Below are 13286 nucleotides of genomic sequence, written 5' to 3'. Positions count from 1 at the left end.
ATCTATCTATCTATCTATCTATCTATCTATCTATCTATCTATCTATCCATCCATCCATCCATCCATCCATCTATCTATCTATCTATCTATCTATATTTTTATCTATAGATATAGATATATAAAGCACACCAACACCTAGTTTAGTTTACAACTATTAATTAATATGTTTCAATAAGAATAATATAAGTTCACCATTGCACAGTTATGTCCAACACTTCATGGCCTCATTTAGGGTTTTCTTGGCAGAGATACTAGAGTAGTTTTCCAATACACTGTACAGTTAAAGAATTGAGGCAAACATAGTTAAGTGACTTGTCCAGGTCACACAGCTAGTAAGTGTTAGAGGTCAGATTTGAACTCAGGAAGATGAGTCTTCCAGATTCTGCACCCAGTGCTCTATCCACTGTACCACCTAGCTGCCCCTTAGTTTGCAGCTACATAGCACATTATGGCTCATAAAACACTTTCCTTATAACTGCCTTGTGAGGTGGATAGTATCAATTGATCTGTTCTTGATCAGTTAAGAAGCACCATACCAGGTACTGTGCAGCATGCTGGGAGCATGATACAGTAAAAAGAGTGATGGATTTAGTTAATGGATATATGGTAATAGGAGAAGGGAGGAAGACAGTAGCAAATCTGAGGGAACCCAGAAAGACTTCATATAGAAAGGGGTACTTAAGCTAAGTTTTGAAAGAAACTTAGATTTCTTTTTCTTCTCCTATTGCTAAAGCCAGCATTTCTAGTACAATATTGAATAACAAGACATACTCGTTTCACCTCAGATCTTATTGGAAATGCTTCTAGTTTATCCCCATTACATATAATGCTTGCTGATAGTTTTAGGTAGATTCTACTACTTATTCTTTTAAGAGAGACTCCATTTATGTTCTCTAGTGTTTTGTTTTGTTTTTTTGCTTTTTTTTGAGGGGGGCAGGTAGGGTATTTGGGGTTAAGTGACTTGTCCAAGGTCACAAGTTAGTTTTCTGTATTAAGTGTCTAAGGACAAATTTGAACTCAGGTCCTTCTGACTCCAGGGCCAGTGCTCTATTCACTGTACCATCTAGCTGTCCTCTCTAATGTTTTTAATAGGAATGGGTGTTGTATTTTGTCAAAAACTTTTTCTGCATCTGTTGAGATAATTACATGATTTCTGTTAGTTTTGTTACTGTCAATTATGCAGATAGTTTTCCTAATATTGAACCATCCTTGCATTTCTGGCATAAATCCTGCATTGTCATAGTGTATTATCTTTGAGATAAATTGCTGTAATCTCTTTGCTAAAATTTTATTTAGAATTTTTGCAGCAATATTCATTAGAGAAATTGGTCTATAATTTTCTCTCTCTGCTTTGACTCTTCCTGGTTTAGGTATCAGGTTTTTTTTTATCATAAATTTGTATCATAAAAAGAATTTGATAGGATTCTGTTTATTTTCCCAAATAGTTTACATAGATTGGAATCAATTGTTCTTTGAATGTTTGATAGAATTCACTTATAAAACTATTTGGTCTTGGAAATTTTTTTATTATGGAATTCACCGATGGCTTGTTCAATTTCTTTTTTTCTGAAATGTGGTTAAGTGTTTTATTTCCTCTTCTGTTAATCTGGGAAATTTACATTATTTTTTGTAAATATTCATCCATTTCACTAAGATTGTCAAATTTATTGGCATACAGTTGGGCAAAATCGCTCCTACTTATTGTTTTAATTTCCCCTGCATTGGTGGTGAATTCACTTTTTTAAATTTTTGATACTGGCAAGAAACTAAGATTTCTAATAATAATAATAATAATAATTAGGATTTAAAGAGAACTCCAATATTTTAAGAAGTGCTTTACATATGCTATCTTATCAGATCTTCACAACAACCCTGGAAGGTAGATGCTATTATTATTCTCATTTTACAGATGAGAAAACTGAGGCTGACAAATGTTAAATGACTTGCCCAAGATCACAAAGGTAGTAAATGGCAGTCAGAATTTGAAACTTTATCCCAGAGATCTAAATCCAAGATTTGTTTGAAGTCAGATCTTCTGACTGCAATTTCAGTGAGTGCTGAGTCTATCCACTACAGAGAACATTCTAGGCAGAGGAGACAGCTGCTGCAAAGGCATGGTGGGGAATGGGGGTTAAGTATTCTGCAGGAGGAGCAGTAAAATGACCAATTTGGCTGGACCAAAATATTATTATCCTTATTTTAGACATAGGGAAGGTAAGGGTCAGAAAGGTTAAATATGCCCATGGTAAAACCGTTAGTAATTGCTGGAGGTTAAGATTTACACTCAGATTTCCTGACTCCCAGGTTCAGTGGTCTTCACACTACATTGTACTGTCTCCAAATAGTATGTTGGGGACTTTCATCCCCCCCCAATATGTTCTTTGGGAGTTGTTGATTTAGGGGTCTGTTTGTTTTTTCTTTTTGGAGCCGAGAAGGCAGGGCAATTGGGGCTAAGTGACTTGCCCAAGGTCACATGGCTAGTAAGTGTTAAGTGTCTGAGTCTGAATTTGAACTCAGGTCCTCCTGATTCCAGGGCTGGTGCTCTATTCACCATGCCACCTTGCTGCCCCCAAAGGGTTTGTTTTTGCCTAAGAGAAAACAAACTACCTACAGAAGAACTGCTGGCTTCACATATAATCAATCCCAAAGACCAGTTCCATTGGAAACCAAAAAAAGGATCTGGGAAAGATATCAAAGAATATCAAGTTTCTTCAGAAGGTCTAAAAGGGTCATAATTTTATCTCTGTAAATGATGCTTAAAGGTCTAGCTGAGAACAGAATTAGTTTATTTTTAGATCTCTGCTTCTAGTTCAACAAGTTAAGTAATTAAAAAACAATTACAACTTTGTTTGCATTTTACAAGTTTTAAATTCCATAGATCTTGCATTTCATTCCCGGAAGCTAAGTTCAGTGAACACAGTGAAAACACCTTCACATTAGGGTAATAAACAGGACTTCTGCAAATATTTGGGCTTTTCAACTAAAGTACAAATAAGAGACAAATTCATGAATTTATTTTCCTCTTGGACTACAGAGAATTGCTGGTACTAAAAATGATAGCAGGATTAATAAGGCAAACAATAGAGAGATATATTGTAGCTCTCTAGTCTGGTCACAAAAACACATTCAGCTCCATACTCAAGGAAAAATGGGAATAGAATCAAATCCTCTTAAACATTTTTCCTCTCAATGAGGAAAACTGAGGATTTGAGGTAGGTAGGTGGTACAGTGGATATAGCTCTAGAATTAGGAAGCCATGGTTCAAATTTTACCTCAGAGACTTATTAGTGGGCAAGTCATTTAAATCTCTGCTTGTCTCTGTTTCCTCATCTGTAAAACAGGGGTTATAACAGTACCTCCCTCCCAGAGTTGTTGTGAGGACGAAAGGAGATAAGATGAAGTGCTTTGCAAACCTTGCCATTTTATTGATGATGATAGAGGATACCTTCCTCAAGAAAGGAAAAAATGCTTGATCACTATCACATGTGGCATTCTGTTACCTATACATCCAAATATTCTGTTGTTGAATAACAGTAATATTGTTAAAATATTCACTGACTGGCAAACAATGGGCCCAGCTCAAGCCTTGCTTGGTCATTGTTTGGACTCTGATGGCTCAATGTGAGTATAAATAGGAGTTGTTTCTTTTTTGGCTAGAAATTCTGAGGAATTCCCCTCCTATATTGATTTTTTTTGACTAGGTGAAAAAGGCCACCCTTTGCCTCATTTTTTACCTAACCTTAATCACTAAATGGAATTTTCAGACAAACTGAGACGCGGGAAAGACCTAAGTTTAAAAAGGCCAAGGCCTCCCACTGCATCGGGGCCATCTCCAGTTGTCCTGATCTATGTCTCGTCACTGGACCCAGATGGCTCTGGAGGAGAGAAAGTGCGATTCTGCCTCACTTAAATCCAAGTCATGTGCAAGTCCAGACATCACCTGTGCGATATCATTGTTCCTCTGAGAATGAAGGACAATCAACAACAACAGTCTGATAGAGGAATCTGAATCTGGGTCCTCCCAACCCCAAGACTAGCATCATATCTACCAGACCAATGACATACCCAAGATCACATGGCAGTAAATGACAGAGCCGAGTTTTGAGCCTTAGTCCTCTAGATCTAAATCCAGGATTTGTTCCCACTGCATTACTCTGCCTCCAGTATAAACTAAAATAAATTTAATTTCTTTGTGCCATAACTCCCCCATATTTCTTGTGTATATATACATTAAACAAATTCTCCTACCTTGCCCATTATGTCATCCCCAGTGACAACTGCTATTTTCAAATCCACATTAGCTTCCTTTGCCACCCTGTGAAGAGCCTTAGCACAAGCAAGGGGATTGGTCCCACCAGCATTACTAATAACACGAATGCCTGCAAAAGAAGACCAAGAATTCCTTTATTTAGCTGTTATTACATGGTGACTGATAAGTCTTCTGCCCCACACAATTTTTGCTATGTTGTCCACCAGTGGCGTCATATGTATACGTTAGCTTATAAGTTTCTTTGTGGCCTGGGATAGTTTACACATTGTTCAGAGACCAATGCTAGGCACATATAAGGACCTCAATAATTACTTATTTTTTGATGGACTAAAAGATACTTCAAGAAAAGATAAGGAAAAACCAGTTCCTACATTTAGGAAAATTACCACAAAAAAAGAGAAAAACAAAAAAAAAAAACATAAAGAACATTTAGAAACTTTGTCAATACCTTTTTGAAATTCTAATATCCTGGGAAATGTAAAAAAAAAAAATAAATAAATTTGCTTTTTTCCCCCCACTATGACTATTTTTAAAAGACATAGAATAGTTCCTCCTAGTGGTGAAAACTGATATTTTTTTAAATTGATCTAAGAACTCTGAAATGTGTTCAGAAAATCACAGAATCTCAGTAAGAAGGCACTTAGAAGTTATCATGTCCTAATTTCTACACAGCAACCCTCTCTCCAATAATCCACAGAAGAGGCAATACAACTTCTTCCCAAATTTCTATGATGATGTGAAGTCCAACACTTTACTCCACTTTTGGCCAATTTGACTTCTTAGCAACCTTTTCTTTTTGCCAGGGCAAAATCTTCCTCTTATACACCTTCACAGAATCACAGAATTTCAGGATTAGAAAGAGTCTCAGCAGTCTTAAAGCCCAACCACTGTAATCTTAAAAGAATTCTCCCTACAACAATATCTGACAAGTGTGACCTCTAGCCTTTGATTGAAATCTTCCAATAAGGATGAGCTTCTACCTAATTTTTTTCTGACATCAAGCTGAAATTTGTAGCTTTGTATCTTCACCCACATTATGTAGAGGCTTTACCCATAAACCCTCAGTGTGCAGATTCCTACTTACTTTCTGGAGCAACTCGCTCACTATAACTTGTTCTTAGATCTGGGTTCCCAGAGATAGATCACCACCCCACAGTTACACTAGAATTGTCTCAGAGTGCTAGGGATGACCCTGTTGAAGGGAAACACACTTAACCTTACTCATCATTTTATCTTTCAAGCCCACACCAATGTTTTTCTATTTCAACAAACCATCTATTTACAACTATGACACAGATATTATCTGGCCAGCTGGGTCACAGAGTAAGTGGAAGAGAGTAAAGCACAAGAAGACTAGAAAGGCAGGAAGCGGCCATGTTATGAATATTAACTGCCAAGGACCTAGGAAGGAAGACTATCTGCAGCCAAAGAAAAAATTGATAAATAGAAGTATGCATAGAATAATTTTATATATATATAATATTATATATGATATATATAAACACATATATGTTATGTGTGTTTCACATATAAACACAAATATATTATATATATAAACACACATTTGTGTCTAATAGTCATCTCTAGGGGAGGGAAAGGGAGGAAAGAAAAAAAGAAAAAATTAAATTTACATGAAAATTTTATTATGTATTTAAAAGGAATAGCAAGTTGTACATAATAGATTTGTAGTTTCATGTGCAATCATCTTTTTTATTCTATGTTATGAAAATGCTTGTATTTTATAAATTAAAAATGAAATAAATAATTTATTAATCAACATCAACAACAAAAAAAGACAAACTAAGATTTTGCATTTAATCCTGGAGGCAATATGATGAGGGCCTGTACCAGAGTGTTGCATATGAGTGGGGATATGGTAATGTATCTGAGAAATGTTATGTAGATAGAAGTAAGACCTGTGAATAGACTAGATGTAGGGTGACTGTAACTGAGGAGTTGATGATGGCACTGGTGTTGTGAGCTTGAGTAATTGTGGGGATATGGTGCACTCAAAAATAATAAGGGAGTTTGGAAGAGGATGATTTGGGGGAGGAAAGATAATGAGTTCAGTTTTAGAAATGTTGAGTTTAGATGTCTACTGGACATACAGTTGAAGATATAGAATGAGCTGCTATTGATGCAAGACTAGATTTCACGAAAGATATTAGGGCTGATTAAGTAGATCTTAGAATCATCTACATAGAGATGGTAATTGAACCCTTGGGAGCTAATGAGACCACCAAGTGAGATTATGCAGAGGACCCCATCTGGCTAATTTTGAAGAACCTATTGATAAAAATCCCCTCCCAGAAACGAACAGATTCCCCAACACCAACACTCATTTTATCAGCTTCATGGCTTAAGGTGTTTATAAATACTTTTAGATATATAAATACAGTCAGTCAATCAATAAGCATTTATTAAGCGCTAGCATTGTGCTAACCTCAGAGAATACAAAGAGAATCAAAAATAGACCCTAAAGAACTTACATTCTCATAGGGGAAGACAATAGGTAAATAACTAGGCATACAGGAGACATATACAGAGAAAATGCAAGGCAATCTCAGAGGGGAAGGCACTAGTATCTGGGGTGACTGGTAAAATCCTCCAGAAGGTGAATTTGAGGTGCATGTTGAAGAAAGTGAGGGAAACTGTAAGGCAGAGGAGCAGGGACAGAATATTATTATAAGCATGGGGAAAGCAAATACAGAGGCACAAAAACAGGAGATAGAGAGTCTGTCATGTTCAAGGAACTGAAAGTAGGTCAGTCTAGTTAGATTTTGGTATGTATGAAGGGTACTCAAATGTAAAGAAGACCGGTAAGGTAAAAAGAAGTCAGCTCATTATCCAGTCCAGCTGGGATTATTCTCCTCCCCCTTTAGTCACCATGTTCTTGTTGTGTCTAGTCGTTGCTGGGAGGCCTCATGCCAGCCTTTTGCTGCACCTAAAAAATCACGGCCCAACACCAATCATGATCAAGCAAAAAGAACAGCTAAACCAAGAGATTCTAGATTCTGAGAGGCAATGGACTTAACGCCAGTACCTTGCAGGCTGATAGGGCTACAGATCCAAGGACAGGACCTGGTACCAGCATACAATATGTATTACTGAGCCAACACTACTCTACCAAGCCTTAGCCTTGAGTCTTATTCTGGAAGACAACATTATTTACCCAGGTACATTGTGATGGTGTCATGATAGAATAGGAGAGGCCATGGATTACATGCTTCTAAACTAAAAGAACACTGTCTTAGAAAATACAAGTATTGGAGAAAGACCATTACCTTAATCAAACCAGTGCCTAAAACCCTTCTTAGTCTATTCATGCCAGCCTCCTCTATGCTGACTCTCCAGCCATGGAATCCCTGCCATAAACTTCTTTTTCACCTTCCATTGAATCTTTTGGACATGGTTATCCTGTGACTTCTGACTTCATCTAGCCATGGCATCCTGTTTACTCTCTTGGATCAAGACTCGGACCATGCTCTCTTTCCCTAGGGAGGTTTCCCCTCCTCACAGTGTCAGCCCTTTCCTCCCAAGAGGCAGTGGTTTCATAATTATATGGATTTGGATACAATGCTGTGAGCTGGCAGACTCATTGCATACAATACTATTCTTGCAAAGTCTGAATATGTTTGCTATATCTATACTAATAACAATAAACCTTAGAGATTAAGTGATGAAACTTACTTTCAGCTAAGGATAAGATGGTAAAAACATTTAAAAAAGTTTTATTAATATATTTTGTTGTTTGAAATACTATTGTCACTTTCCAATGCTACTGCCAAGATACATCCATAGACCTATCCAATAGAACCCTCCCTTATAATTAGGCCTATAGAACCTTGAAAGGAAAATGGAATTTCTTTTTAAATTTTTTTCTTAATTTTTAAAATATTTTATTTTTTTCAAATGCTGTATTAACTTCTGATTTACATCATTCATTTCCACCAGATTTTGAGTTACAAATTTTCTCCCCGTTTTTCCCCTACCCACCCCCCCAAAATAGCAGTCCCACAGGATATCCCTTCCTCCAATCTGCTCTCTCCCATATTTCTCCCATACCCCTTTCGACTTTTACAGTGGATCTCAATGCCCCATATACATACATACATACATACATACATACATACATACATACATATACATAAATATAATATTTGAATATTATATTTTAAAACTTTGAATTCCAGATTCATTCCCTTCCTCCCTTGTCACCCACCCTTACTGGGAAGATAAGCAGTTCAGTATAGATTGTACATGTGTGGCTAATGCAAAACAATAACATAGTAGGTATATGTAATGGGAATGTAAATTTTGAAGATCTTCCCTGCCCCTGGGCTAAAGTGCACCTGGAGCCTGGGGTGGGAGGCTTGTTTTTCAGTAGATACTTCTTGATTGGCCAGTGAGTCAACAAGGTTGTTACATTCTCTGAGGCAGGAAAAGGCTATATAAGCCCTGATGTGGAGCTTTGTTTTGGGGCTCACTTTGAGAAGTGTTCTGTGATTTGATAGGGATTCTGGGAAGCTGTTGTCCAGAGCCCCCCGGCTTTGAAACCCAGATGTTGTTTGGTATGGATATAATGGTTGGACAGTTTGGAAATCTGTCTACTTGATCTGTTTCTGTCTTAATAATTCTGTCTGTATACTTTGAAGTTCGGGGAGCTGACCTTTTTCCCCTGAACTAGGTAAACGATACATATGTTTGACTGATTAAAGTAAGCTTGTTAACCCATTTTGAGTTGCTTTCCTTTAACAAAGCAGATCTAAGAACCTGTGTTGGTAGCAAACCCTGAGGACGCTTGGGGTGCTTGCTGCCACGGTATATTGTAAAAGAATGACTGTATTTCCCTCCCTCCCATCCCACGTCCCACTTGTTCTATTCTCTACTTTGATTCTGTCCCTTTTCAAAAGTAGGTGTTTCCAACTTCCCTCCTCCCCCCAGCCTTTCCTCCCTTCCATCATTTCCCCTATCATCACCTTCCCCCCCATTCTCCTGGAGGGTGAGATACCCTATTTAGTGTGTATTTCATTCCCTCCTCAAGCCAGATTCAATGGGAATAGGGTTGACCCATTCCCTTTTGCCCTCCTATTCTTTCCCTCCATTGTAACCATTTCCCCTTGCTTCTTCTGTATGGGATAGTTTACCCCATTCTGTCTCTCCCCATCTCCTCTCATTATATTCCTCTCTCACCTCTTAATTTCACCTTTTAAGTATCATCCCTTCCTGTTAAATTGGTCCTGTGCCCTCTATCTATGTATACCTGTAAACATATATACACACTCACATATGTATTTATATGCCCATATACCCTCATACACACACACACACACACACACACACACACACATATATATATATATATATATATATTTCTATTCCCTTCAAATACTGAGAAGTTTCATAAGTTACAATTATTGTTTTTCCATGTAGGAATGTTAATAGTTCAACTTTGATAAGTTCCTTTTGATTTCTTTTCCCTGTTTACCTTCTCATGTTTCTCTTGCTTCTTGTATCTGAATGTCAAATTTTCTATTCAACTCTGTTTTTTTCAGCAAGAATGCTTGAAAGTCCTCTATTCCACTGAATGACCATATATTTTCCCTGAAAAATGATACTCAGTTTTGCTGGGTAGGTGATTCTTGGTTTTAATCCCAGCTCCTTTGTCCTCCAGAATATCATATTCCAAGCCCTTTGATCCCTCAGTGTAGAAGCTGCCAGATCCTGGGTTATCCTGATTGTGTTCCCACAATATTCAAATTGTTTCTTCCTGGCTGCTTGTAATATTCTCTCCTTAGTCTGGGAATTCCGGAACCTGGCTATAATATTCCTAGGAGTTTTCTTTTTGGGATCTCTTTCAGGAGGTGATAGGTAGATTCTTTCAACCTCTAATTTGCCCTCTGGTTCTAAAACATCAGGGCAGTTTTCTTTGAGAACTTCCTGGAGGATGATTTCTAGGTTCTTACTTTGATCATGGCTTTCAGGTAGTCCAATAATTTTTAAATTATCTCTCCTGGATGTATTTTCCAGGTCAGTGGTTTTTCCCATGAGATATTTCACATTGCCTTCTATTCTTTCATTTGTTTGGATCTGTTTAACAGCATCTTGCTTTCTCATAAAGTCATTAGCTTCCATTTGCTCCAGTCTAATTCTGAAGCGATGATTCTCCTCATTGAGCTTTTGAGATTCTTTTTCCATCTGGCAAATTCGGCATTTTAATTGCCTTTTTGAGCCTCTTTTGCCATTTCAGTCAGTCTGTTTTTTAAGGTGTTATTTTTCTCAGTCAGGCTGTTAACTCTCATTTCGTAATTTTCTTGCATTGTTCTCATTTCTCTTCCCAATTTTTCCTTCACTTCTCTTATCTGCTTGTTAAGGACCCTATGGCCTGTAACCAGCTCGTATTTTCCTTTGAAGCTTTTGGTGCAGGAGTTCTGACTTCACTGCCTTCCTCCTGTTCCATGCTTTGCTCCTTTTTGTCCCCAAAGTAGGAGTCTAATGTTGGAATCTTCTGTCTTCTTTGTTTCCTTTGCCTGGTCATGTCGCTCCTCAGTGACTTGACCCCTTGGCTTTTTGCCACAGTAGGACTCTGCCACCAGACAGGGGAGCTTTCCTCCCAAATGCTGGGGTTTTCTCAGTTGCCGGAGGTATTAGATGGGTGCCCTCTCTGCTCTCTGGCAAGCTGTACATACACCCCAGGACCTCTACCCTAGACTGCAATCCAGATCCAAGCAGGTTAAAGCAAGAGCGATTACCCCTCAGACTGGTGCTTGGTCCCCGTACACTCTGCAGGCCAGGAGCTGAAGCTGCCATGTGTCACTGGCTGGCTGTGCCAGCATCTAAGCGTCTTATTGTCCCAGGGGCAAAAGCCACACACTCCCACTTACTGGTCCCAAAGTCCAGACTGCACTGACCTCTCATTTTGTCCTTCACATCTATGTGTTGATAATTCTGGAAATGGCCACAGCTGCTGCTGATCTGGGATCCCTCTGGCTGGCAGCTGGTCAGGCCTGCCCTGGAGCTAAAGCCTCGGCGTGGGGCTGGGCTGTGCTGGCTGATTCCTGCCAGCCTGCCGGGCTGTCCTCAGAGGGACGTTAGCTTCTCTGTGTCATTTTGTGGTTTCTGCAGCTCCAAAGTTTGTTTAGAGTCCCCTTTTTACATGGAGTGGGGAAGATAGAAGCCAGAGCCGCAGGGAGGTCGTGCTTCTACTCCGCCATCTTGGGTCTGCCCCCCAGAAAATGGAATTTCTTACAACTATACACTACTTTGCCAACAGACAGTCTCCCAGGATGTTATAATTATAATATCTACTCTTCAACTATAAATTCATCAATGATGTCAACCAGTTTCTTAAAAGAGGTAACTCAAGATAGAGGATAAAAACTTAATTTCATGAAATTTCTTTTTTTAAATTTGAAGTATTTTTAAAAATAAGTACATCGCTCACCTACCCAAGGAAAGTATTTATTTTTCACTCAATTGGAAAAAGCTTATGTGAGGCAGAGGTATAAATGATAATTGTCTGTCTGTCTGTTTCTATTTACCTTATACTGCTCTTACATGTGTGTAGGGGGAGCTAAAGGGAAGTTACTTTAACCTGTAGGTTATCTCTAGCTCCTATCATAGCAGATGGAACAAGAAACATACAAGAATCTCAAAGGAATTAAAAGCCATAATTCTTGTTCAGTCAATTATCATTATCATCACCATCATCATCAACATTCACCTAGGGTCCAAGTTCCATTAGAGATGTTTTATAGTATTAAAAAGAAAAGAAACACTTTCATTAAGTATATTTACACGTACATACATATATGTCTAACTTCCAAGTAGTACCTAAAATGACATACCACTTTAAAATATAACATTAAAATGCTTTACACATTTTTGGATTACCTTTTTTGTGAATATCTTTAATATATGGAGCCATTGTGGTGTGCACAAAATCCGGGACATAACCCAAGTCCTAAAACATGAAAAGATAGATTATTTATTATAAGAATTGTCTGACATGAAGACTTGTTATAGAAATATAATACAACAGACTGACCTCTTTAAGCTAATTTTAAGGCTGCTTTAAACATGAAATAAAAGGCACTGTCAGAAGTCAATTACAAATTATGTATATGAATCAACTTAATATCTGTTACTGCTAATATATTTCAGAAAATATGGTCAACTTGGAAGATGAAATCAACTGGAGAATAAGGATGATTGCCAAAACACAATTAAATATATTTCACATATATATATATATTTCACATATATATATTTTACATATATATATATATATATTTCACTTTCTAATCTCTATTAGAGTATACAAGTCCAAAACTGTGACCAAATAAAAGTCCTATATCAGCTTCCATACCTAGGAGTCTTGACTAACTTTTAGCTAATAGCATAAAGGATTTGGTCCAGGTAATACAGTTGATTAGCCAAAGAACATTTATCAAGCAATTATTATGTGCCTGACACTGTGGTAAGTGCAGAGGATATAAAGAAAAGGAAAAACACTTTCCCTCCCCTAATGGAGCTCCCATTCTGATTGAGAAAAGTTTATACAAATGTCTATGTACATACAAGATATATACTGTGTAAGAGAGAGGTCATCTCAGAAAGGAGGCATTGGCAGAAGGGGGATCAGGGAAACCTGGGAAAGGTTTCTCTCCTGCACAAGGTAAGACTTGATCTGAGTTTTGAAGAAAGCCAGGAAAGATGGAAGTCAGAGGTGAGGAAGAACGCATTCCAAGCATGGGAGAAAGCCAGTGCAGATGCTTGGAGTTGGAAGATGGAGTGTCCTGAGTGAGGAACACGAGTAGGCCAGTGTATCTGGATTATAAAGTGCATGAAAGGGAGTAAAGCATAAGAAGTTGGGAACACAGAATAGTGTCAGGTTGTGAGGGGCTTTAAGTACTAAACGGGATTTTACATTTGATCCTGTGGTAATAGGGAGCTCCTGAAGTTTACCGGTGTGTGTGTGTGTGTGTGTGTGTGTGTGTGTGTGTGTGTGTGTGTG

The 13286-nt window shown here is 38.0% G+C and overlaps 1 protein-coding gene across 3 annotated transcripts in view; it reads right to left on the bottom strand.

The window, feature by feature from the left end:
* Positions 1 to 13286, bottom strand: part of LOC138175178 (uncharacterized) — a 150115-nt gene that overhangs the window by 119577 nt on the left and 17252 nt on the right. For all 3 annotated transcript variants that reach the window (XM_069105590.1, XM_069105589.1, XM_069105588.1), the window contains exons 3-4: positions 12164 to 12233; positions 4249 to 4379 (exon numbers count right to left, since the gene is read on the bottom strand). In XM_069105590.1, the coding sequence (XP_068961691.1) occupies positions 4249 to 4379; positions 12164 to 12233 (201 nt within the window). The remainder of the gene's footprint in view (positions 1 to 4248; positions 4380 to 12163; positions 12234 to 13286) is intronic.

The sequence above is a fragment of the Petaurus breviceps genome, unplaced genomic scaffold (genome assembly GCF_028583685.1).
Source record: "Petaurus breviceps papuanus isolate PSGF00001 unplaced genomic scaffold, PetGlider_PUasm1.0 76, whole genome shotgun sequence".
NCBI lineage: Eukaryota > Metazoa > Chordata > Mammalia > Diprotodontia > Petauridae > Petaurus > Petaurus breviceps.
This window is presented reverse-complemented; position numbering and strand designations above follow the sequence as displayed.